General features: G+C 36.1%; 1 protein-coding gene across 1 annotated transcript; it reads left to right on the forward strand.

Annotated features, from left to right (window-relative positions):
• The first annotated feature begins 1,385 nt into the window (after nt 1-1,385).
• LOC145981048 (prostaglandin reductase 2-like) lies at nt 1,386-22,791 on the forward strand. Its single transcript, XM_083114149.1, has 7 exons — nt 1,386-1,581; nt 5,575-5,696; nt 6,651-6,851; nt 8,653-8,831; nt 12,163-12,364; nt 12,619-12,828; nt 21,964-22,791. Exons 1-7 carry the CDS (start codon nt 1,542-1,544, stop codon nt 22,069-22,071), a joined length of 1,062 nt encoding a protein of 353 aa, XP_082970275.1. The 5' UTR covers nt 1,386-1,541; the 3' UTR covers nt 22,072-22,791.
• Nucleotides 22,792-24,469: the final 1,678 nt, after the last annotated feature.

Here is a 24,469-nt window from a genome sequence, read left to right on the forward strand (position 1 = left end):
TCTAACATAAAATTTCTTGGCGTACAACTGTCTGAAAATTTAAAGTGGGATCTACACATTGAAGCTACAGCAAACAAGGTTAGTGGGTTTTGTTATGCGATAAGAACAGTAAGAAATGTAGTAAATCTAGAAGCAGCAAAAACACTATACTATGGCATCATTCACTCTGTATTATGGTATGGCATCATTTTCTGGGGGAACATGAACAAAAGCATTACATTATTCAGACTACAAAAGAGAGCTGTTAGAATTCTGGCAAATGCTCCAACAGATGCACCATGCAAACCATTATTTCAAGAATTACAGATATTGCCAGTTCCATGCATATACCTATATGAAATCCTAACAAGCATGAAAATTTGTCAAGATACACACACAGCAAATAAGGACTACCACACCTACAACACCAGGGGAAAGAATGACTTACATATGGAATTACACAATACCACATTCTACCAAAAAGGGGTAACATATAATGGTATACGCTTATTTAACATGCTACCAAATGCATTTAAAAATATAAAGTCATTGCCAGTATACAAGTTACATCTAAAAAGATTCCTAAAGGAACATTGTTTTTACACAGTGCAAGAGTACATTGATACCGTAAGTGACAGGAATAGCAACAATAATATAACAAAGTAGGACTGCCCTATCATCGTTATTTTTTTTATTTTTCCTTTGCTGTTCGATTTAATTTCTCTAGATGTAAGTATAGGTGACTATTTAATGCTCAATTTATGTTTGTGTGTATGTATATATATATATATATACATGTATGTACATAATGTCATAGCAAATTAAGCAAGCACTGAATATAGAAAACATATTTTTAGGCAATATGTCTCAAGAAAATAACATTGAGCATGCATTTATTCTCTTTATACGATATCTTGTATCTCATGCTATCCATTGTATTTTATATTATATTATGCCTATAATTTTATAAATGTATTCTAAATGTACATGTACAATGTGACAATTCCAAACTTTTGTAAAGTTGAATGGATGCTAATAAATAAATAAATCAATCATCCAAGAAAAACATCCAAATACATTAGGCACTTTTAAACAAGACTACTTAAAATGTCACAACTGTTCTAGATACTTAAAATTGCGAGATCACTTACCGAAATCTGAATCTGGAAGGTCATTTTTTCTTCCCAATACTGATACATTATACGGAATCCCACACACCTTCATAAATCACAAAATAAATGAATGTCTTTGTTATGTTGCTAGAGTATTACAGGATATAATTGTAAAGAATAGAGAATTCCAGGTAAGAATGTGTTCTGTATTTATCACAGGGGGCAGAGCAGGCTATCAGGGGGGCAGTTGCCCCCTGCCCCCCTCTAGCTACGGGCCTGCCGCACACCCATAGAAAGAAGAAGAAACTTGAGTGTAGTTCGCACCACACAGATTATTTTCGATATCAAAACACGATTACGGCACTGAGCACGATTCATCGGAAACGTCAAATAGGTAGTTGGCTAATTTTCAGCTGTTTTTCATAGAAAATCTCCATTGAGCGAAACAAGATGCCACAGAATTTTCGTGTTATCCTACAATCGCGACCAGGTAAGTTAATATATAACGATATAAATTAAATTAAAACAAGTTCCTGTTCTGTGATTGACAAGCGGCTGAAGCAATCTTGTCTCAATAAAATTGTTTACGAACTGTATATTTTGTACCTTCAGTGCTAAATAAAATAAAAGACAAGCAAGAAATAAATACCGACTTAAGATGACCGGATCCCTCTCCGATTTTCTTCATATTTGGCATACTTACTAATTGAGGCATGCTAATGACGAATCGGAATTTAAAATTTGTCGGAAACGTCTAGAAATTTTAATAAGGATATTGTATTCAAGGCGTATTGTATATTTTCCTATCCACTGTATTTGGTAACAGTTTGATATAGACAAAACACATTTCACTCGTCCATTTTGTCATTTTGTACATGTGTGCTTACCTATTATGCATTGCGAGACATTATTTAAGGTGGGATTTTGCTTTTTTCACTGAAATAATTGTAATTTTTCACATTACGAGTATTTATTGTTCGTTGCTTTTTCGCTTCCATTACACGCAATATGGCGGGCAAATCTTGACTAGCGTTGTCTATCATCTGTGGGTATGCAGTGTTTCAAACCATCTTAACCGAAAAATTCCTACTTTCGTGTTACAGATTTTGTATTTTTTTTTCCGGGTTCCAAAACCCCATGAAGCATGCATGCATAGCCCCACACACCATTTACGGATAGCCCCACAAACCATTCGATTAGCCCCATGAACCATGCATGGATAGCCCCACAAACCATTCATAAATAGCCCCACGAACCATTCACGGCAGGGTTAGGTTAGGTTCTGTTAGGTTAAGCAAACAGTTAAAATTGTCATGTTCTGGGAAAACAATGGCATAGTTGGAAACACCCGGGAGTTACGTCATCGAACGCACGGAATATTTGGTTCACATAGTCTAAGGTAATGGAGGCAAGAGCTTTTGTGCATCGCAGAGACATTAATGTCGAAAAATACATGTTTAAGTGGCCGAATAAATTGAACGAGGGGAGAAAACTCTTCCACGACCTTTCAAAAGTCTACAGAAACTCAGTTCCGTAAGTACTTTCTCCTGTAAAATTGAAGAAATGTGTTTTGCCTATATCAAACTGTTACCCTGATTTTTTAGAAATATTTGTGTGCAATAGCTTGCATAATAATAATAATATATTATTGTCTAGCCTCTGGGTCGGTATGTTGAAATAGTCCTGGATGGAATGTATTATTCGGATAACTCGAGAGAATTATAATAGCCTAGTGGATAAAACCATGAGTCATGTTGTCATGTCAACCACACACACTATCTGTAATCATCCATTAAAGTAAAATATCTTAAATTCTTGGATGTTTGCTGAATATTTAGGGGTGAGAAGCTCTACTATATTTGATTTATATATTTTTTTTATTTAGCGTTGCTTATCTACCACTTTTGTCTAATTGTGATGATGAGAATGACAGATGATTAGATGAAATTTATAAAGTGACACTCCCGAAGCATATCCACGCCTATGCTGGGACTAGGCTTGCCAACTTTAAAAAATAAAATTCCGAGATTTCTTTACAGTCTTCGAACCTTTTGGATCAATATGTTCTGGAGGAAGAGTAAGGTTCTGAATATCAGCTGTTATCTGTTTGTGGTCCTGCTACTCTGAATACAAAATTGATTGAACTTGATCAAAACAACCTAGCAACCAAAATATGTGAGTAAACAGATCAAAATCAATATACAGATACACAGACACTACTGAAGCCATAATATTATAATAAAATTTATTTATTTAGTTTCTGCATTCCACTTCACACTCACTATTTTTTTTGTAACCACTTGTAAGAACTTTTCTATGTGCCATTGACCTTGCAGTAATACGTTGTTTTCTTTTCTCATGATTCCAAACTGGCCATGACAACAACAGTAGCCCCGTCTAGTTGGCTGCACTTTCTGACGCTCGGTGCAGTGAAGGTGTATCCAGTTTCAGAGTGGTGCATCGAAATTACGTTCAACCAACTAGAGGGAAAGCGGTGTTCAAGTTCAGAATATTCAACAAATGCCTGTCTGTTGCTTTAAAGGGTCATTCGATTAGTTAGCATGCACCACATATCCATACACCATATGTACACTGGTCCGGAAGGTAGTGTAGACGTCCCAGACACCAAATACACTACTTGACTCCAAATAAACGAACTAGACGACTCGGTGTTGCACCGTGCAACCAACTAGATGCTTCGGTGCAAGAGTCAAAGCGAGTCAAAATGTGCAGCCAACTAGACGGGGCTACTGAAAAGCACTTAATCCCACTATAACAGACTACGAATTGTATGTAATGAAGTAAACTGGATGGAGGGAAATAAAGAAGTCTGAACACTTCGACGCAACAATGTGTTTAAACTTTCTATTCCTCCCTCCTCCAACTTAAACAATGACTCATTTTTTCACGAATCTTCAAAATAATATTGTGAAGTTTAATAATTTGATTTGTGATAACAAATTGCTTAGCTTGACAATTTCATATCAAAAGATAAAAAAAGACCCAAGTTCCTTTTGTTTTATTGCGATTTCATCATGCTACGAATGCAATTTTTACATGGTTTGATTTCAATATACGTCTGTTAACACGTATTATAGAATTTTGACAATCACTGTCACAACGGAGGCATGCACGCTCCCCATGGACAAGGCAATCTCCAATGATAGAAGTGACAATAAGTATCGTAGACTAGAGGGAATTACTAGCAGAAGTAATTTAGAACCTCTTTTTAGAAAACATTTAGGGATATTATTTTAATGTTAAGAGAACTAAACCTTCACAAAGGCATTTAGTGTTATTGTTAAATTGCTAAGGGTACTAAACCTGATTATATAGAAGTATATGGAAGTGAAAAACCAGTGTGAAGGAAACATGAAGTAAGTAATTGCTAAAACTCTGTAGTATGTGTTAACAGATGTAAAGCAAAATCGAACCATGTAAAAACTGTATATGTAGTGTGATGAAATTGCAATAAAACAAAAGGAACTTGGTCCACAGCTACTTCACAATGAATTCTTGTTTCAACTATGTTGCAACATCTAAATATTGCAGACTCTACATCTGTCTCTTTTGAGTGTAGAAGCACTTCAAGAAAAGGAGTTATGTTGCCCATATGCATGTGTTCTGTAGCTGATATAACAACTTAGGTGAAACCACAGCCACACTGCAAGGATTGATGGGCTACCTAGTATGTTCAAGACAAGATCGTATCCCAACACCACCTAGATTTTTTGGTATAAACTTACAATACCGGAAGTATCTCCGATTGCTTTGAAATTACGCATACTCACTAATTTCGGCCTTGTAACCAAGAATCTGCAGTTAAAAATTGGCGGTCACTTGCAGAAATTAGGAGCACATATCAATGCTATGATTGTCAATACACTATTATGGTAGCCATATTTGATGTAAACAAGTGAAGTTCGCTATTCGTTACAGATTTGCATTTGAGAAAATGGCATCTTGCATAAGGTGGAAAAAATGTTTGCCCCACAAACCATTCACGGTCAGGTTAGGTTAGGCAAGCATAGTAAAAATTAAGGGTCATCATAAACATAGTTTTGAAATGCTAATCATAGTTTTGAAACGCTAATCATTGCAAAAAAATGTTTTCTTCATAAATCAAGGGTGTTTACTCCGTTCACGGACCCACTTATTTAGTCTTATTTTGCAATTTCTAGACGTGACCGCCAAATTTCAACTGCAGATTCGTGATTAGATGGCCGAAATTAGTAAGTATGCCGAATTTCAAACAAATTGGAGATACTTCCGGTATTGTAAATTCGCTCAGATTTTTTCTCTTCATAATGTGTAAGGTATTGTTTTGCACCAGGTTTCCACAGTTCAACATTTCACAATGTCCTGAAATATTTTAAGTTATTGGAGTCTACTAATGAAAGAATCACATTGTAGAAGTTTTATTATGAAATTTTTGGATGGTTGAAGAGAACAGTGAATTATTTTATCATATTTGACATTTCAGGCCGTAATAATCCACCAACAGAAGACAATTTTGCATATGAAGATTGTCCAATGCCTTCAGAGAATTTGGCAAAAGGAGAAGTTTTGATCAGAACTACATATCTCTCAGTAGATCCTGCTTTGGTATGTATTCTTTCCACCAGTACAAAGTTGTTTCTTATTAACCTTTAAACAGCCAATGGGTCATATATGACCCATAGAAAGTATAGGCGAAAACAGCCAATGGGTCATATATGACCCATGATGCCAATTACATCATTCATGTGCTTTTAAGACCTTCATACTTGTATGTGAGCTTGTAAACGCTGACAGATGTTGAGGTAAGACTTTGAGATGTCATGTGAAAGAAAACCCACACCTCCCCCTTTCTCTAATATGCAAATTAGGTATTTTTAGCCAAAATGCAGGATTGTACATATTGCATCATATTTCAGCCTGTGTGAGGACTAGAGACTTGAAACAAGTTTCACTTTGTTGCAAAAGGTCTATTCTTTGAAAACAATGCAGAGGTGTGCCAGATTTTTTTTTTTCATTGAAATTTGGGGACTTGGCCTCTCCCAACCCCGTTTTTCTCACTTGGGCCTTCTGAATTGTACACGGTCGCGTGCTCCGATGTTTTTGCTTTCAAACAAAAGTTATCCGAAGTAGATTGCTCAAATAGTCTCAGAGATATAATGTTTTTTTCTGAAATAAGTGTAAAAATTTAAAAATCGCACGCAAAGGCTGCAGCGAGAGAGGGGTTACTTTCGAAAACCGTCTCGGCTGTTTAAAGGTTAATGAATCAAGCAATAAATAATATCTGTAGCATTAAAATGCTAAAACAGTAAGATTTCAAGTCTTTGACATGAAGCTTCATCAGGAGCAGTGAATGGGACCACTGACAGAGTTTACAGACTTGATAATTATCTTTGCTATAGCACATCTCTGTGAGCAAAAGAAAACAAAACAATGTCTTCATAAACCATGCTAAATAAGCTTCCTCATTTTTGCCGAGGAACAAAAACGCTTGCATTTGTTTTATACATTTTTAAAACTTTCTGGTGACATGGTTATCATAGTGTCTTTTTTAAATTTCAGCGATGCTGCATGAATGAAGACACTGGTGTTCATTACCTGAAGCCGTGGAAAATTGGTGAAACTGTTATTGGTGCTGGTGGAATTGGTGTTGTCATAAAATCAAATAGCAGCCATTTTGCTGAAGGCCAGATAGTGACTGGCGTGTCATTAGTATGGCCGTGGCAATTGTATAATGTATTTTCAGTAGATCAGCTAGTCAAGGTAATTATATCTATCATTGTATTTTGTGTATCCCTAAATTTTAATGTTTTTACTTGTATTGTAACTTTTATGCTACTTTCTGTCTCTTAGGCTAATTATGATGATTAGATAGAAGAGATTATTATAAAGGAACATCCATGACTTGAAGCTAAAACTTGCACAGTGCATTAGTGTACCACCAAATTGACAGATTTCAGCCCTACTTTTAAAAAAACTATAACCTGTATTTGAGTTTGTGGCTGGTGGTCCAGCCAGTTGGGAATCGTAACTGCCAACTACAAGGTAAATACAGAGTATCTAATCTTATAGTGTGACAATCACTGAGATGATGAATTTAAGGATATACTTATAAACGTAAAGATGATTTTATAGTTGAAAGCATGACCTCCCCCCCATCATTGTACCTTATATATATTTTTAGAAGATGGAATAAGGTAATAAATCAAAATATTCAGAACATCTGGATATCCATCATGTTTACCACAATCGCCATCCTAGCAATGGTGTATTCTCCCATGGTAAACCAACTTTTTTCATATATTTATTAATTGCCTGAAAATGTGAAGTTGTCAGACTTTTGTTTGTATTTTACTTGCCTGCATTGGTGTTTCATTTCTATCATATCTAATTATTTTTTTAAAAAAATACATACAATAAATAAGAATTGTTACGGTAAGCCAGGTCAAATTTTCAGAATACACCACTGCATACTAGGAGGAGTCCATGAGAAAAAGTTGCCATTGGTTATTTCATTCCACTTACTGTCTTCATATCAATCTTTCAAAAAATGAAATAATTATTCGCAATAAAAATATGTGGATACACAATCATAAATAATCGTTCGAAATTATATTTAGGCATACAGTAGTTGTAAACATTAATTTGGATAGCATCCTAATTGCAGTACTCAGATATTAAATTTGAATTGATAGGCCATTTATCATTCTCAAAAATTATAGTAAAAACAAGTCACAAGTGATAACACTAGTACCAAAACTTCATCAAATGACTGGTATCATGGCAGTGAATAATGGAATCTATTATCTAGTAAGTACAACTGCTAAGGGCTTCTTTTAAATCTCCATATGGTTATTTTAACTTTTTTATGCAAAAGTAGTGAGTAGTGCTACTTTTAAAATGTAGCTTCTTGATCACTGGGTATTTGTTGTCTCGATCTGCTACTAGGATTGCTGGTGTTGCCAACCATTATTGTAATCCACTGAAATGTCATTTTATTCTCCATAGAAAACAAGAGAGAGGTAAATTTCCCCATGCATATAGTACCATGCCTTTAAATGTGAAGGTAGGGCCCCACATATTCTTGATTTCAGCCACGTTGGAGGTGATGTGATCAGCACCATGCTCCAGCTGCCTTTACCCCCAGGTAGTTGATTTGAGACTGGGTAAACCCCAGAGCCGCTTTATGCAGGGACAAGTCCAGAAAATTTCCAACCTTAAATCACACACCCTGGGAATCGAACCTGGGTCTCCTGTGTTACAGTCAGTTGCCCTACTGACTAGACCACGTCGGCTCCTCAAAAAACTACGGAAAACCCAATGTGAATATCTGTCCTAGTGTTCATGTTATGATCAAAGTTATCATTGCAAGACTTTTGGAACACACTGTATCTTTAAAAGTGGGAGGTGAGAAACTAAGATATAAAGGGAGACGATCCAAAATAAGATACATTTATGATTATACACTAATGTTGTGTATAAAATGAAGTGTTGGCTGTTTTATAAATTCTAGCATGTAAAATGAACAATGTGGCATATGTCTGAATTTTGCATTGAATTTCAGGTGGATATGAACCTTGTTGACGATGATAGCTCCCTGATTCTGAGTTGCCTTGGCTTAGTTGGACTAACAGCATTGTTGGGAATCCGTGTAATGGGACATGTGAAACCCTCAGCACACCAAACAGTTGTCGTTAGTGGCGCAGCAGGGGCTTGTGGATCGTTAGCAGGACAGATTGCCAAGTGAGTAATAGTTTTGATATGCTATACATAATATTGTTAGTCACTGGGCACATTGTACAGTCAGTGCGGCCAATTAATAGTGCTGAACACGTATGATACTCACACCAATACGGATACTGATTCTTAAATATTTGACAGAGATATGAATTAATATTAGTGAGCAAGGATTCATCTCCAGTTGCCATATTTGCCAGTGTAGAGGGCACACATTTTTCCTTTAAAAACAGGTCTGAAAAACAGTGTGCGTCTTATATGCTGATACTCAGTTATTGATTACCGGTGCCTTCAATTCTGATTTAGATGAGGTTTTAAGTGACTTAATTTAGCTCTGGAGATGAATGTATGGGTTTTGACGACGAAGATTAAAATGTATTCTTTCCTAGTTAGATTACATAAGTTGTTTGTTTAAAGTAGACCTACTTTTTACTTTATATTTAAATACTGTAAATTAATTATAATATTCAGTGATATAGCTTTTCCCTCAAAAAAGTACGAAAAAGGGGGTGGCTGGCAAATACAGTATATACGTCAATTTCCCGACATTTTTGCTTTAAAATATTCAAGTACATCAGAATATTAAATTACATGTTATGTTAATTCAGTGTTTTCACACAATACTAACCACACAATGTACCCACTGCACTTCGCCGCCTGGCACACCAACTAGCAGACCACAAGAAACTGCTAAACCATAGAAATGTCTATTTTTAATCCTTTATTCTCTTACGATTTCCTGGTTACCTCTGTGCCTCTGTGGATAGCAAAGTTTGTATGCTTGAATTGATATTATCAGATGTTGCAATAATGGAAACATTACGATATAAGATACATTGCGACTTTTGTCAGAAGCATCAACAGATCAATTGCAGGTGTGTACTATTATCTTCAGTCACAAGCATAATAAAATAGCGATAGCATAGATAGTCTACATAGTATTCCCTTATAGTAATTTGTTGTTTTTTTCCCCCAAGAAATACGCCGTTACGTAGAACATAATAGTTGTGTTTTTGTAACAATGTAGTAACCATGTAATTCTATGCTATTTGGTATACAAACTGCAGTAACGAATGTATTCAATATTGAGCAAACATAAATATGTTGCTGTTCAACATACATATTGGAATCTTTTGCCTAAAGTACCTGCAGAAACTACAGCTTAATATAGGCCTATGTAATTTCTTAATAAATATTAAACGTTTGTATTGGTGTACTGAGCTCTGATATTTCGTTCTACTTCGTTTCAAAACTTATTACAAGTGTTGTGCATTTTAATCTCTAGTTATAATGACAGTCGTGATCACATTCTAAGAATCTAAAATGCAATCTTTATTAGTACGCGTATACACCTCTATGACGTTCCTTCATTTCAGAAATCATTGAAATACCAAAGTTAATGAAAAAACCACGGGGGTTTAAAATGTTTTTTTTTTTTTCAAATGGGCCCACCTTGGCAAACTCTGCATGCAAGCGAAATCCACCTTCGAAAGGTTCTCAAAAGAAACCTATGCAATAGTGACCACTCCTGCCGACCTCAACACTAATCCCGGGGCACTCAATAAAACCTGGCTTCCCGCAGTCAGGAATATGCATACCTACCCAACCTGCTTCCCCCGCACGACAAGAAACCAAGAAGCAGACGACGAGACCAAGAACCGATGCCTACAGCGTCAAAACCCTGATGCGTGGCAAAAGAAGGTAGCACTACACCCACACCAGAACTACAGAAAGTGAAAAGACTGCACATCAACTAGCGCCGCTACGAGCACAAGCAGAAGAAGACGTCACCTGCAGCAAGAGAGTACATGCCTGACGAAGCCACCAGATGGGTGGCGAAATCGATCGCGAAGAAAATTTGCACGGAAAAATGAAAAGTAAGCTTATCAGAGGAAATTACCATACTAGTGCAAAATAATTAGAAACTTTGAATTTTGCATAATGTCCAGGATAATTAGACTCCACAAAAGTATTGCGTGGCATTTTTGCAGGACCCATGAAAGACCAAAATGCTGGAAAAGTATTGACTGGTATTGATAAATAAATTCGAACTGATATCATTGGTATCGGCTGATGTTGATACATCAGAATTGGATCAACCCTACCCATTAGATTGTATATACATATCTATTATTTTTCTTTTAGACTTGTGTATGCATATACATAATGTTATGGAAGAGATTTAGATCAGTGATGGATATATGGGACTTCATAATGAATATTTGTTACAAATAACACTAGTTCAATATTTTGTCCATAGGTATAATCTGTGGAGCCATGGTGATTGTATCAGATGGTCTTGTGGGAGACCCAGGTTCAATTCTCTATAGATCATTTCAGATGGGGATTTTTTTTCAAGTAATGTCCTGTATGGGTACTTGGAGGCAACCCTGGGGAGGGAATTTAGGTACTGGAGCATTATGCTGATCACATCACCTCCATATGCCTTCATGGCATATTGCAATGTGCAGGGGATAACTTTTAAATCATTTTTTGAAGTAGTTATAATGCACAAGTTATCATTTTCATAATCAACGAAGTGGGAATGGCCAGAATAACTCACCACAAAGTCTGAGGTCCCAAGTTCGAATAATAGGTAACAGGGTGTCTACCAGTCCGGAAAGCTCAGGAATTTTATTTTTTGTGGAAATATTAGGGAAATTTATTGTGTTCTGAGAAATCAATATTTTTGTGGAAGTGCACTAAAATAAGTCCTGACCAGAGAATAAAGGACAAGCATTATATTTTAAATTTGTTGTGAACAAACTATACTACTGTTTGATGCACTGAATATTACTTGCAGTTACGGTAGAGATTGCATACTAAATACTCTAGGAATAGGGGGTCATGTTTTGTACTATATTCAACTAGAAATACACTACAGTAAGTGTCTATTGGCATTTACCACTTTCTTGTTGCAATTTTTGGGATTATATTTACTAAATTTTACTATAATTTGTGTTATTTATGCTATGATTGTTATGATTTTTTTTATAGAATTCTTTGTAGTCAACACGTGGCAAGTATTATGTTAGCTCACCCCTGTTCAGTTTTCCTTCTCTTTGCTATAACATTTTTTGGTGGGTCTCTAAGTGTGGTGTGTAGCAAAAATGTAGTGTCCTTAAGATTTGGTCTGGAAAAGTCAGGAAATTTTACGAAATTGTAAACCCTGAAGTAAATCATGGGTATATCATTGTGTTTGTCCCATAATCTATGTTGTCTCTCTGTTCATCCTCATCGTTGCTATTAACGCGAGAAGGTGGAAATGACATACAATAACCAAGTAGGAAGAAATGATTGAAGAAATTTACTATTTCCCACCTCTGATGTATTACAGGCTTGATGGTGCAGCTCGAGTTGTTGGTATATGTGGCACAGATGAAAAGTGCAATGTTCTTACTGAAGAGTTGGGTTTCGATGCTGCTATCAATTACAAAAAGGAAGACGTGGGTAAGAGGCTAAAAGAAGAATGTCCAGATGGAGTCCATGTTTATTTCGACAATGTTGGAGGTTCCATTAGCGACACAATCATTAAACAGGTATAGTGTAACATTTTTATATCATAATTATGAAGCAAAGAACGCAATATCTGATGCATGAACAAATTGCATTATTATCGAACAATGAGCATGTAAACCAAGCTATATGTTGCTGCGTAGTCATTGGTACACTTTGATCATATGTCTCTTCTTGAGAGAGAGACTAAAATTGATACGTGTGTACAAATGTAGAAAAAAGGTCACAGGAACATTTTTGTGTTCACTTATTATTATTTTTTTTTACATTATTGCAGATGAGAAAGGATGGTCATGTTATACTGTGTGGACAGATATCTCAATACAACAAGGATGTACCATACCCACCGCCTGTTACTGATGAAATACAGGCCACCTTGAAGGAAAGGAACATAACGAGAGAAAGATACCTTGTTCTGAATTATGAGAGCCAGTTCACGGATGGCCTGGTTCAACTAGCATTATGGCTGAAGCAAGGCAAGCTTAAGGTATGAAATGTAATTAGTTATTCAATAATTAATTCACATTTGCTAAGGGATGAGGTGGTCCCAGTCATTAGGGCATCTAGAGATTTTAATGTCTTAGTGGATCTGGGGCTCACCCAGCCTTTCATCTGGGTGAGGGGAGTAAAGCTGGCTGGAGTGTGGTGCTGTTCACATCACCCCACAGGATGTACAGTTTGATCCAAATTACTTCGTGCTTCCACCAGGTATTGAACCTGGGACCCCTTTATTACAAGGCGATGATGTTACCACTATGCCATCGGAGAGGCCCTACATCACCCTTAATGTAGTCAAGATTGACAATACACGAGTCTTAGCGCCAAACCACCGTTGTTTGTCTTAACATGTATATGTAAGTGGAATACTGAATTACAATTGTGTGAATGGAACCTCACTTAAGCAGGCCTCATGCTAGACTTTCCATTTCACCACCGAAGTCCCCAAGTTTGAATCCCAGTCTGGCATGAGTGTTCTTTGTGAGAGTCTCCTGATTGGTTCCATTTACTCATCTTCATTGTCGCGATTAGCCAATACGAACCTTCACTTCTAGAGTATTTTAGTTTAAGTATTAATGTTCTTTGGGATGTTTTTTCTCAATAAAAAATATAGAACAAAGAACACTCATGTCTGGTTGGGATTCAAATTTGGGAACTTCGGTGGTGAAATGGAAAGTAGGCCTGCTGAAGTGAGGTTCCATTCACACAATTATAATTCAGTATTATACATTAAAATTAATTGATTTTTCCATGCAGTTTTAGCATAAAAAGATCAAAATTGCTAGTTTTCCACACTTCCAACATATTTGGACTTCAGAACAGTGTCTGTACTAAATTTTCTTAGTGTTTTGTGTGTTTACAGAAATTAATAGAACTGTTAGAGGATCTCTTGTTATCTAATACTTTACCAGTTGTAGTATGATATACGAGGGCCAGGGCATAAGTCTTGGCAACTATATTTTTTCTCAAGAGAGAAAACATCCCAAAGAGCATGACACTCGTAGTATATGGACATGTCACTATATGACAGTGTGATAAACAGTTATTGTACAGAGGGTAGTGGTAATTCATTGTTGAGTCAACTGTCATGCCATGGTGTGAACAGCGTTCCTGCATCAAAATAGCTGTTCTTCGTGGAAGAAATGCAAGAGAATGCCATGAGTAGCTGGTGAAGACTCTGGGAAATAGTCCTAGCTAGTAGGCATCTCTTTTGTTCCTGTGATACTCCTATGCTTTCAGACTTGTGAACACATATGGCACAATGCTATTTTTAAGGATGTTTGCTCACATGATTTGCATTGTACATACATTCCACAATACCATACACTGCCCCCTTCCGTATGTATATTTTCTGATTTTCTTGCTGGACCTGCATTCTTGCAAAAAAAAAAAAAAAAAAAAAAAAAAAAAAAAAAAAAAAAAAAAAAAAAATAGTTGCCATGACTTAATCCTTAGGTACTATGGACATGAATAGTTACGCAACTACTATGGAGCGGTCTACGAGACCTCTGCATCGTTTTCTATGTTTTAGGACACTTGCGTGACAGAAATAAAATTTTATTTATTTTAGGGGTTAAGTCATGTTAAGTGAAGTTAGTTTATTATGGTGTATATATAAAATTTAAAAATTAATAATAGTATTAAACAATAAAGAAAATTTAATAACGAGATCGTAAATGATAAGAAAATACTAAAACTTATTCATACTCAATTCCATTACCTTTGAAATACCATTACTATTGCTTTTTATTTTCTCATAATATTACAAATCGAGAGTAAAATATATATATTCTCCTTGTCAGTACAATTCAACTATAATATAAACAAACAGTACGTTAACTACTATTAAAAATTCAAGGTTGTCTGACTTACAGAATATTTGACATAAATTATCTCACATCAAAATCACATTTGGAAAGATGAATATCAAAGATATAATTTTAGATTTTTGATAATTATTAAATCCACTACCTTGATTTTGAATCGTACAGTCGTAGTTCTTTTGTGGTAAGCACTTCACACACACTTTTTTCGAGCATTCCAAACAAATTGGAACTCCACGTTGCTGGCATGGTTATTTCGTTTTCCTTTTCAAACGAGGAGGGCAAAAGGCACACGCTTTCCTCTTTCCAAAGTATTCTACCTCTTGTGTCTGAGGCTCATCATCTATCTTGAGGATCCTTTTAGTGTAAAAGCTGAGCTCTTGCGGAAAAGGTCCAGTGTGGAGCCTTTGCAGCGTATGGTCTCAAATAAGACTTCTCCCCAACATTTTCATGAAGTCAAGCCTTGTCATGACTTCTACCCTCCGATATGATTGATGAAGAACATAAGAGTTCATACCACATGCAACATCCACAAGTGTGAAGAAAATGACCAGCGGCCATCTTTTTGTTCGTCGACTACATGAGTAATTAGCACATTTTTGATCGAGACCATCCACTCCTCCTTTACTGGTATTGTAAAATGTGATGATCTCAGGTTTTCCAGTTTCAGGGTCGTCATTACGTGAATGATGCATTGAGGACACCAGTATTACAGACTTTGATTTTTTGGGGGACAAACGAAACAAGTGTCAGGTCCTCGATAAAACCATAAACAGATGACTTCACTTCGCGTTTTTTGTTGGGAAGAAATTGATTTGGAATCTCTCTTTTGTTCTTCATAGTTCCGACATATGTGAGACCTCTTCTTGAAAGCTCAGTAATTCTATTGATGTATACCAGTTATCACCGGTAACATTTCGGTGAGACTTCTCGATAGGTTTTGTCAATCTAACTACAGCCTGGGTTGGGATGCTCAAAGATTTTTTGTGGCTTGAAAGCGTGTGACCATCACTACCTTTGCCAGAATAAATGTACGCATTGTACAAGTAGTTTGTCCGTGCATCCATCAAACATTGAATTTTCAGCCCGTATTTAGCCGGCCTTTTTGGCATATATATTCTGAAGCTACATCTGCCACAAAAAGGAAGGAGCATTTCATCCACACATACTGATGCACCCAGTGAATAGCACAGTTGGCTGTTATCGATAAATCTTTGAAATATTTTTGAGATAGGTGCTGCCTTGTCTTCTTTCTTCCTCTCCTCTCGATCATCTGAGTTGTCAAATCGTAAAGCTGTTAACAAAATCAAAAATCTATCTTTCGACATTGTACATCTGAAAACATCCCTCCCGGTTCCATCAGTTGCAAAGAAGCTGTGAATTGACTCGTTTCCAGCTTTGAAAATGGCTGTAAAAACCAACAAGCCAATAAGTGCCTTCAGTTCCACCAAGTCAAGATCTTGAATATAAGGCAAATTTGTGTTAGTATATTCAGCTCTAAGTTTTGCTATTTTCACATTTGTCCATAGAAGGATTTCCTGTAGAATATCTTCTGTGCATAGAAGTCCCCATACTTCTATGAAGTCAGGGTTTTCTCCAAGTCTTTCGACAGTAGGTCTCAAACCTGGTAGTTGCACGATGATATTATGTTGTCTTGTTCTCACATTTGTTGGTGGTTTCTGTTTCCTCCATTTGAAGCATTCCTTTTCCTTTTCCCCATAGAAATAATCCACACTTTCACTTTCTTCAACTGCCTCTTCATCACTCACGTCACGTTCCTCCTCTCTATCTGTGTCATGATCACAATGAATTCAAAGTCAGAATCATTAGCACTGTCATTTAGAACTTCATCAATAAGTTCCTTAGATTTCCTTTCATAATTAGGATCCGAAGGTCGTAAAACACATTGTCCAGAAGGTCCTGCTTTCTCAGCCATGTTTACATATAGATTGAAAGACACCACACACAACTGCACGTGTAATGTAAACTTGAGTATACGAGGTTAAAAAGCAGGGTTGCTACGCGACTGGAAAACCTGGAAAACAGGGAAAAGTCAGGGAATTTGGTTGGTCAGGGAAAAGTCAGGGAATAGTCAGGGAATTTTGCATATTTTCTGGAATTTACGTGCATTTTGGAGTTGCAGGAGAACCAGTTACAAAATGAACGAACGGTTCATTTCTACTTCCGAATTCGGTTCTTGTGATTCCAGTCCCCCCAAAAGATTCAGTTCAGAAACTTGTTCCTCTCGTCATTATGACTTCTAGTTTGTTACGTACAAAATTATGGTTCTTTCGCATTTCAATTCTATATTTATTCACTCTCGGATCTAGGTTCTTGGATCCGATCATTTTGCGACTCGTTCTTGTGAACCTGTTCAAGACCGGAATTTGGAGAGGCGTGAGATTTTTCCTTAGAGAACAAGCTACTTAAGACGAAACCTACGCACCAGCCATCCTCAGAATTTCTTGCGCAAAAAATGTTGCTTTAGCTTTGTGTGTGGTGTGGAAATTTTCTTTCTTCAAAAACACACCCGTTCGGAACCCGTTCTCTTTTGATACGTGAAGCGGAGCAGGTTGGTGTTCGGACAGTTCATTGGTTTTGGATCTGCAATAAAGCTTGAAGAGCAAAATATCACGTAACTGGCTGTGGTTGACGTCACACTGGATGGGTGCGGACGCCGAGTAAAAACAAAGGGACTCACTACCAGTGGCGCAGGAACGTTTTTCATTTGGGGGGGGGTACAAAATTCAGCCTCCCGTTATATATATATATATTCTACTTCACAGGTACCTATATCTAGCAGGCACGTATCTAGAAATACATTTCGGGAGTCCAACCAAGTGTCGCAATAATAATAATAATAAAATTATAAATAATAATTAGGATAATTGTATGTATTTATCTCAATTAAAATATTAATTAAATATGTAAATTAAATAATTGAATATTATTGAATAACAAAAAAGGAGTTAGATCCAATTAACGAAATGAAAAGTTCCTGATTAATATTTTATGAACATTATCATTAGCAGTATGCATAAACCTTTGGAACCCTTCAAAGCCGTATGAGCCAAATTCCTTGCCTTCCAGTAAGTTCAGCAGAAATAACCATCGATTATATAACAAATGCTAACAATATTTTGATTATTTACTTTTACTACTTGGTAAGTCTTTCGGGGAGGGGGATCAGGACCCCCTAAATACGTCCTTGATACTTAGGTATAATGTAAAATATTCTATTTTAGAACAACATACACGAATGTCCTGTTATTTAATGCGAAATTTGCATAAATATTTTTTCTTTGTTTTTCTTAGATTTTTTTTTTAAAAAAACAGATTTTAAAACCAGATAACATTTCTGAAACATATAAAGCTCTGGACCTCATTCTGGCCTAATTTGGATTTAACGGAACAAAAAATTAGGAGTTCGAAATGTGAAAATTGCGAACAAAGATACGTCTATTCATTTTAATGCATGTTGAGATTAAAGGGGGTGAGGAGGATCTTGAGCCACCCCACAGGAATAATCATCTCCCACCCACTGGATATAGAAACCACATTATTGAATATATCATACTTATAGAGTTCCACTTCAGTTCAGTTCATTCTAATTTTAAAGTCCCATAGCTACGCATAAAAATATCTTTCAACAATTTATGGCAGATGTGTACCACATCCAATGCCTCTTAGAAACCATGTATTTGGTATTTTCTCAGATATCTATATAGGGCGTTGTATTAAAAAAGGAAAAACAATTGAGTTGCGATGGTTCCCGACTCGAAATATGTCTAACTTTGAAATATATGTGAAACATTTGACAAAACATTTATTTGTTACATAATTAGCTGTAACTAATGACACTCTTCAAGCACTGAAAGTATTAATACTAGTCACTACATATACAAAACCGAAATCCTTCAGATCTCAGAGAAAGTAAGGAAAGCCATACGCTCAATTTTTTTAAAATTTTTTTTATATATAATCTTTGGTGGTCAATGTGAAGAGGTGGGAATCAAGCTTTCTTTTTGTATGTAGTAGTATTGAATGCAGATATTCTACATGCGTGTGTTTTAGGGTGACATGTCAATTTCTCATTGCTGTGAAAAGGTAAACTTTAATGTAAGCAAAAGCATGTGCGCGTCTCAAAGATTTTCGCATCTGCAAAGAAAATCCAAAACAGATTCCCACCTCGCCGTTCTCCGTGGCGGAGGGGTTAGAATACCGTGCTATGACGCAGAAGTCCCGGGTTCGAATCCGGGCCTGGGCATGGGTGTTACTTGTGAGTGTCCATCAATTTCATCATACCATCACTCATCCTCATCTTCGCGATTAGCCAAAAGAGGCAGAAATGCGAAGTAAAATAAACCAAATAAATCATTCAAACATACCCATCTCACTGAAAGACCTTGTGAATCCAATCAAAAATCTACCAATAGAACCTGCAGTGAGTCTCATTTATCTCGTGCATTCATCTGACTAATGTAATTTTCTTACAGTTTGACTTTAGGGTTTAACTTAAAATAGCGTTGTGTTTGTGTTGTATTCGATATCAAAATTAGATTTTAAGCAATTAATGTCCAATTATAAGTATACCTAATACAAAGGTAAAAATAATTCTCCCTCTAATAAAATAGCAATTGCACCCTGTTAAAATGTCTAGAAAAAAAAATCATCTAGGAATGATATCGCGATGGGATGAGTCGAGAATTGTTACAGCGTCATCTTGTCTCCTGTGTGTTGAGACCCTTTTCGTTTTTGTTTGGGCTTATTTTTGTTTCGGTTTCCACTCTGAAGTTTTTAAAACTTAATCTAGATTCACTTGATGCTCAGAAAGGCTAATCGGGGCTCTATTTTCAAAAAAATATCTTAATATATAGGTTTAAGAATAGTTTTCCGAACACCCTCTTACCAAGTTATGAAAAATATGGGTGAGGTACAGGAGTACATTGTTCAAGTTGGTCTGTCGTATCTCGTCTCGTTCGTGTAAGTACTTCGTTTCGGAAAATTCCATTATAAATATGCAAACGAAAATGGGGTCAGTCATATACTCTTCCGATGAAGATTTGTATCTTATCTTCGAATCGACTTGACCACTTCTTTAGAAAAGTGTACCGCCCCCCCTCCACAATTTAGCATTCGTCTGCAGCGTGATTTTCTGAGAGCAAATCTGATTCCATCGTTTCACACACATTTTAAACAATTTTCATCTCCTTAAAGAGGTTTCCAAGAACACAGGTCAATGAACTAACTGGTAGCAAGAGCAATGTAGTAGAATAAGTTTATAATGGTTTGAATTCTGTGGTAAGGAAGATAATGCTTCTAAGTTATAAACAATATACATTTTTTTATTGGGTGAACTGAATATGTTCTTTTAACAGTAGCACCTTGCGTCTGCTGTCAAATTGCCAAAGGAGAGGTACAGGGGTACAACTCGATTTACAGATTTAGGGGGGTACAGTACCCCCCATCAAAAATTTGGGGAGGTACAATGTACCCCTGTACCCCCCCCCCCCCGTTCCTGCGCCACTGCTCACTACTTCGTTCCCCCCGTGAACCCGTTCTGTGAATTTGAGTCCTTCATTTGCGACCCGTTCAGAAGCAACCTGATCAACTAGTTCATTTGCTCGTTGTCGTAGTTTTTACATTGCAGAGATGTGTTACTCCCGAGAAATTGGTGATTTTATGAGTGACGTCATTATGCGAATATGCATGTGTTTTGTGCATGTAGAACGAATTTATTTTTTAAAAATTGGTGCGAAAAAAGGAATTAATCGCATGCTGGTCACACATCGTTGTTAGGTTAGGAATGTTGGTTTTATGCCGATAGTAATTTTACGTATTGTTTGCGTGTAGAATGAAATTATGCTGAAAAGTGGTGAAAATGAGCCCAAGTTCCTTTTGTTATATTACGATTTCATCATGCTACAAATGCAACTTTTACATGGTTCGATTTCGATTTATGTCTCTTAACACATACTGCAGAGTTTTAGCGATTACTTAAGATTTTGTGAATATATGCTTTTGTGGTTAGGTTAGGAATTTCAGGTTTGGTTGTCTTAGAATTAAAATAAAGACCCTGAATGCACTCTACTAAGGTTCCGATTTATATCTACATTCATTCCCACTAGTTTACGATACTTACTGTAGCTTGTCAACCGGACAATACCTTGTCCGTGGGAAGCGTATATGATTGAGTAAGGTCATTTTGAAGTTTTTTTTTCAACATAAATAACTTTTTTGAATCCAAATAGTGCTCATGATTTTAAGGAAGGTTCAAATTTCGTGTCACAATGTTTGCCAAAATTCTATGATAATTAGTCTTCCTGCTAGGAAAATTTGAAAAAAAAAATCATAAAACATTCGGAACTGTTACCTTTTAAAAGACAGATTTCGATGTTTTCCGTAATATAAAATTGGTTCCAGCATGTGGAAAACTCAAATAATGGAGATATTTGATTCCAAAGTATGGCCCGCGTATATATTTTTTTTTAGGTGTATGGTTGGTCACCGCCCCCATTCAAGTTCTTAATTTCCGTAATATGTAGTCTATTATTTTCAATAAATTAAAAAATATAATCATTAAACTTATTGCATATTTTCTAAAGGTACATGACCTAATTTTCTTTTGTTTCTCATTTGTATTGATATAGGCCAATTGAGGTTGTATACAGGTTACATTGTAAAGCTTTGATATACCTATGCCACATTTTTTATTGATTTTTTTACACCACCTTAATTGTAATGACTGTGGTGAAAATTGGGAAGTACAATAGTTATTTATTTTTTCATTGAATAGCATTATATTAATCACTCGGTAAATTTTCAGCTAATAACTGTGTATATTAATATTCATAATAATTAACGTGCCTACATATTTAATTGAAAAACACGAGGTTCAAAACCAAAAATCATGACGACAAACATGTCTGGAAAAATTTTATTTCTGGTCTGGAAAACCTGGAAAAGTCAGGGAATTTCGTAAGCAAAAAATCGTAGCTACCCTGAAAAGTCATGTAAATACTATGGCACGTCTGACAGACTGCTCACCGGAAACAAAACTGAATAAGTATTCAGAAATCAAAGATGACAACGCAAGACTTTGAACTGGTGTAGATTGCGTCTCAACTGAAAGGTACATGGAAGAGTCCACTTTTCATTTGAAGGGGTAAGGTATAAAAATGAAAACAAAATAACACAGCAGTCTGACACACCGTCATAGTACCTAAGAGTTAAGCCCCAACCCTCGTATAATAAAGCCTTTGTGTATTCAGGCTATTATCATGGAAATACTTTATCCACAGGTAAAACAGACAATGGAAGAGGGCCTTGAGAACACTGGAAAGGCATTTGTGAAGATGATGAACGGTGGAAACATTGGGAAACAATTGGTTCATGTAGGAGATGCTTAGAAGCATAATCAGAAGGAACCAATTTTTTAAGATGAAAGTTTGCAATACTCTAAATATGTGTGTAATTATAGTGTGCTCATAGCATCTACAAGAAATGCTCTACACTCTGTTGCTTAATTTTTACAACACCTAAGTGAAATGTGTCCTCTTCCCAAGAAGTTAGTTGCTTTTTGAAATAATGGTGCTTCATGTGTTAGTTTTGTTTAGTACAGGGTGACCCAAAAGTATGGTGCAGTAACAAGATATGGTTATGTTTCCTTGTAGATTTTTGTGTGTGAGACATGGAGATAAAGTGTTCTCTTGCAAATTCTCCATACTCACAAGGAAATAGCATGCAGAAATTGAAACACATGTACTATGAACTCCACCATTTTGCTGTAATTGTACTTTTGAGCCACACTATATATTGCTTGTTGTGAGAGACATTCTAATGCATGTGCTTGTGAGTATGTTGAGCAAGGTGACATGTATAGGGTGTACCTTCACTTTGTTTTACAAAATGCGGTTATGCTTTTCTTGTTTGAGAGTGTGATTCTTAAAATGTGTATGAACCAGTTTGATAGTAAGATGTATGTGTGTATCATCAGTAGAAATTTCCATGGTAAATTTGACAGCTATTGGATAGATCTGAATGTATTTCCCTTCCCATCTCATTTCCTCATAGCCATCTTATGAGGGCCGTACCGAAAGTAATGCAAAAGTGGTCATAAACTCTTTATTTAACTGATGTAGATCGTTTAAATGGCACATAGAGGAAGAGTCACTCCAACTACATGTGCAATTTGAACGATCTACATCAGTTAATAAAGAGGTTATGACAACTTTTGCATTACTTTCGGTACGACACACGTATATTCCATTTCTCATGTGACCTAGTAAATTTTGTAGTACATTCTGAAAAGAAAAAATAGCGACAGTTGCTCAGATATGGTTTTCACAAGATTATGAATTAAAACAATAAAAAAAGCAGGATTTGTCCGCTAGCTGTATTTGTGAAGGAGTGTTCTCGAATACATTAGTAAACTGTAGAACGAGCAGGGGTGCTGAAGCGTTGCAAGGGAGTGGATAGGAGGGAGTGCGAGAGGCAGGAAGCATCGTCGGTCGTTTTTGTTCGATGGAAAACCTCTCGTCATGTGATGCCTCTCTCACTCCCTCCTATCGTCACAGAAGAAACAGGAGGTGGTTTTGCGAAAACGATGGCATTTATCCTACACCCCCAGTTCTTTTCTGTTTTTATTTATTTTTTATGTTTCAATGCAAGAGGATCTCTCTGGTGCCACTCTGTTGCTTTTGAGGTGCATTGTGCATGCAGGAAGTTCACATCGCATGAAGCACTCATCGGCCTCCATGCAACAGAGTAGCACCAGAGGGAGCCTCTTGCATTGAAACATAAAGATATCAATGAAAATAGAAAAGAACTAGGGGTTCTGGTTAATGACACTTGTGAAAACCATATCCAAGCAAGTCTCGCTATTTTTTCTTTGCAGAGTGTATACTCATGAGATATTTGTTTGCCGTCAATGGCTTTATGTTAGGCTGAACCAATGCTAAATCTGTTGAAAACATTTTAATTTCATCACACCACTCTACCAGAGTTCTACTCTAAAATACTGTATTTCATTGCACAGATAGTCACAGATTTCATCCTAATTTTTTTCCAAAAAAGTGGGGTGCGACCAGTATGTGAAAATGTGCCGGTACTTAAAAACATTTATTACTAAACTGTCTTTGGTGCAAGATTAGGTTGCACGGAATACTTGTGAATTGAATAGTTCAAATCCGTGGGTATCATTCTTCGTGACAGTTTAGTGAATAATTTTCCAATGTGGAAGAAAGCCAACACATTAGTTATTGATTTATGCATTATAGTCGAAAATTTGCTAATGTTGGGAAGTACGGACTTACAAAATTTAATCTTCTGTGTCTGAAAATTTTACACTGCTATCATTGGCTTTGTTATTACGATTATGCAATAAATGGTTACAAACCATTTTTGGACTGAGAAAACATTATGTGGTGAAATACAGTATATAAAGAACTATGTAAGATTTAATTAATATTAAAATAGCACAAAATACCATTTACATAATCGTATAATTCACTTTTGCTGTGAAATGAAATAAAATCATGCATTTTGAATAATTTACAGGATAATTACAATCTGCAAAATTGTCTGGTGGCATTTTTGCAGACACAGTGAAATATTTGGACTCAGGATAAAGTATTAGCCAATTCTGGTTCATCAGCATGAGCTTAACCCAATTTTTTTAAAGAATTATATTAATTTGGTATGTGCTTGTTACATAAGACCAGGATATGTATGATCTGAACTTCGTAGTAGAGAACAGAAAAACATGGCAGTTCAGCAAAGAAAAAAAATGTCTTCCACGTGTAAAAA

Source organism: Lepisma saccharinum, chromosome 28 (assembly GCF_977018435.1).
Source record: "Lepisma saccharinum chromosome 28, izLepSacc3.1, whole genome shotgun sequence".
Lineage (NCBI taxonomy): Eukaryota > Metazoa > Arthropoda > Insecta > Zygentoma > Lepismatidae > Lepisma > Lepisma saccharinum.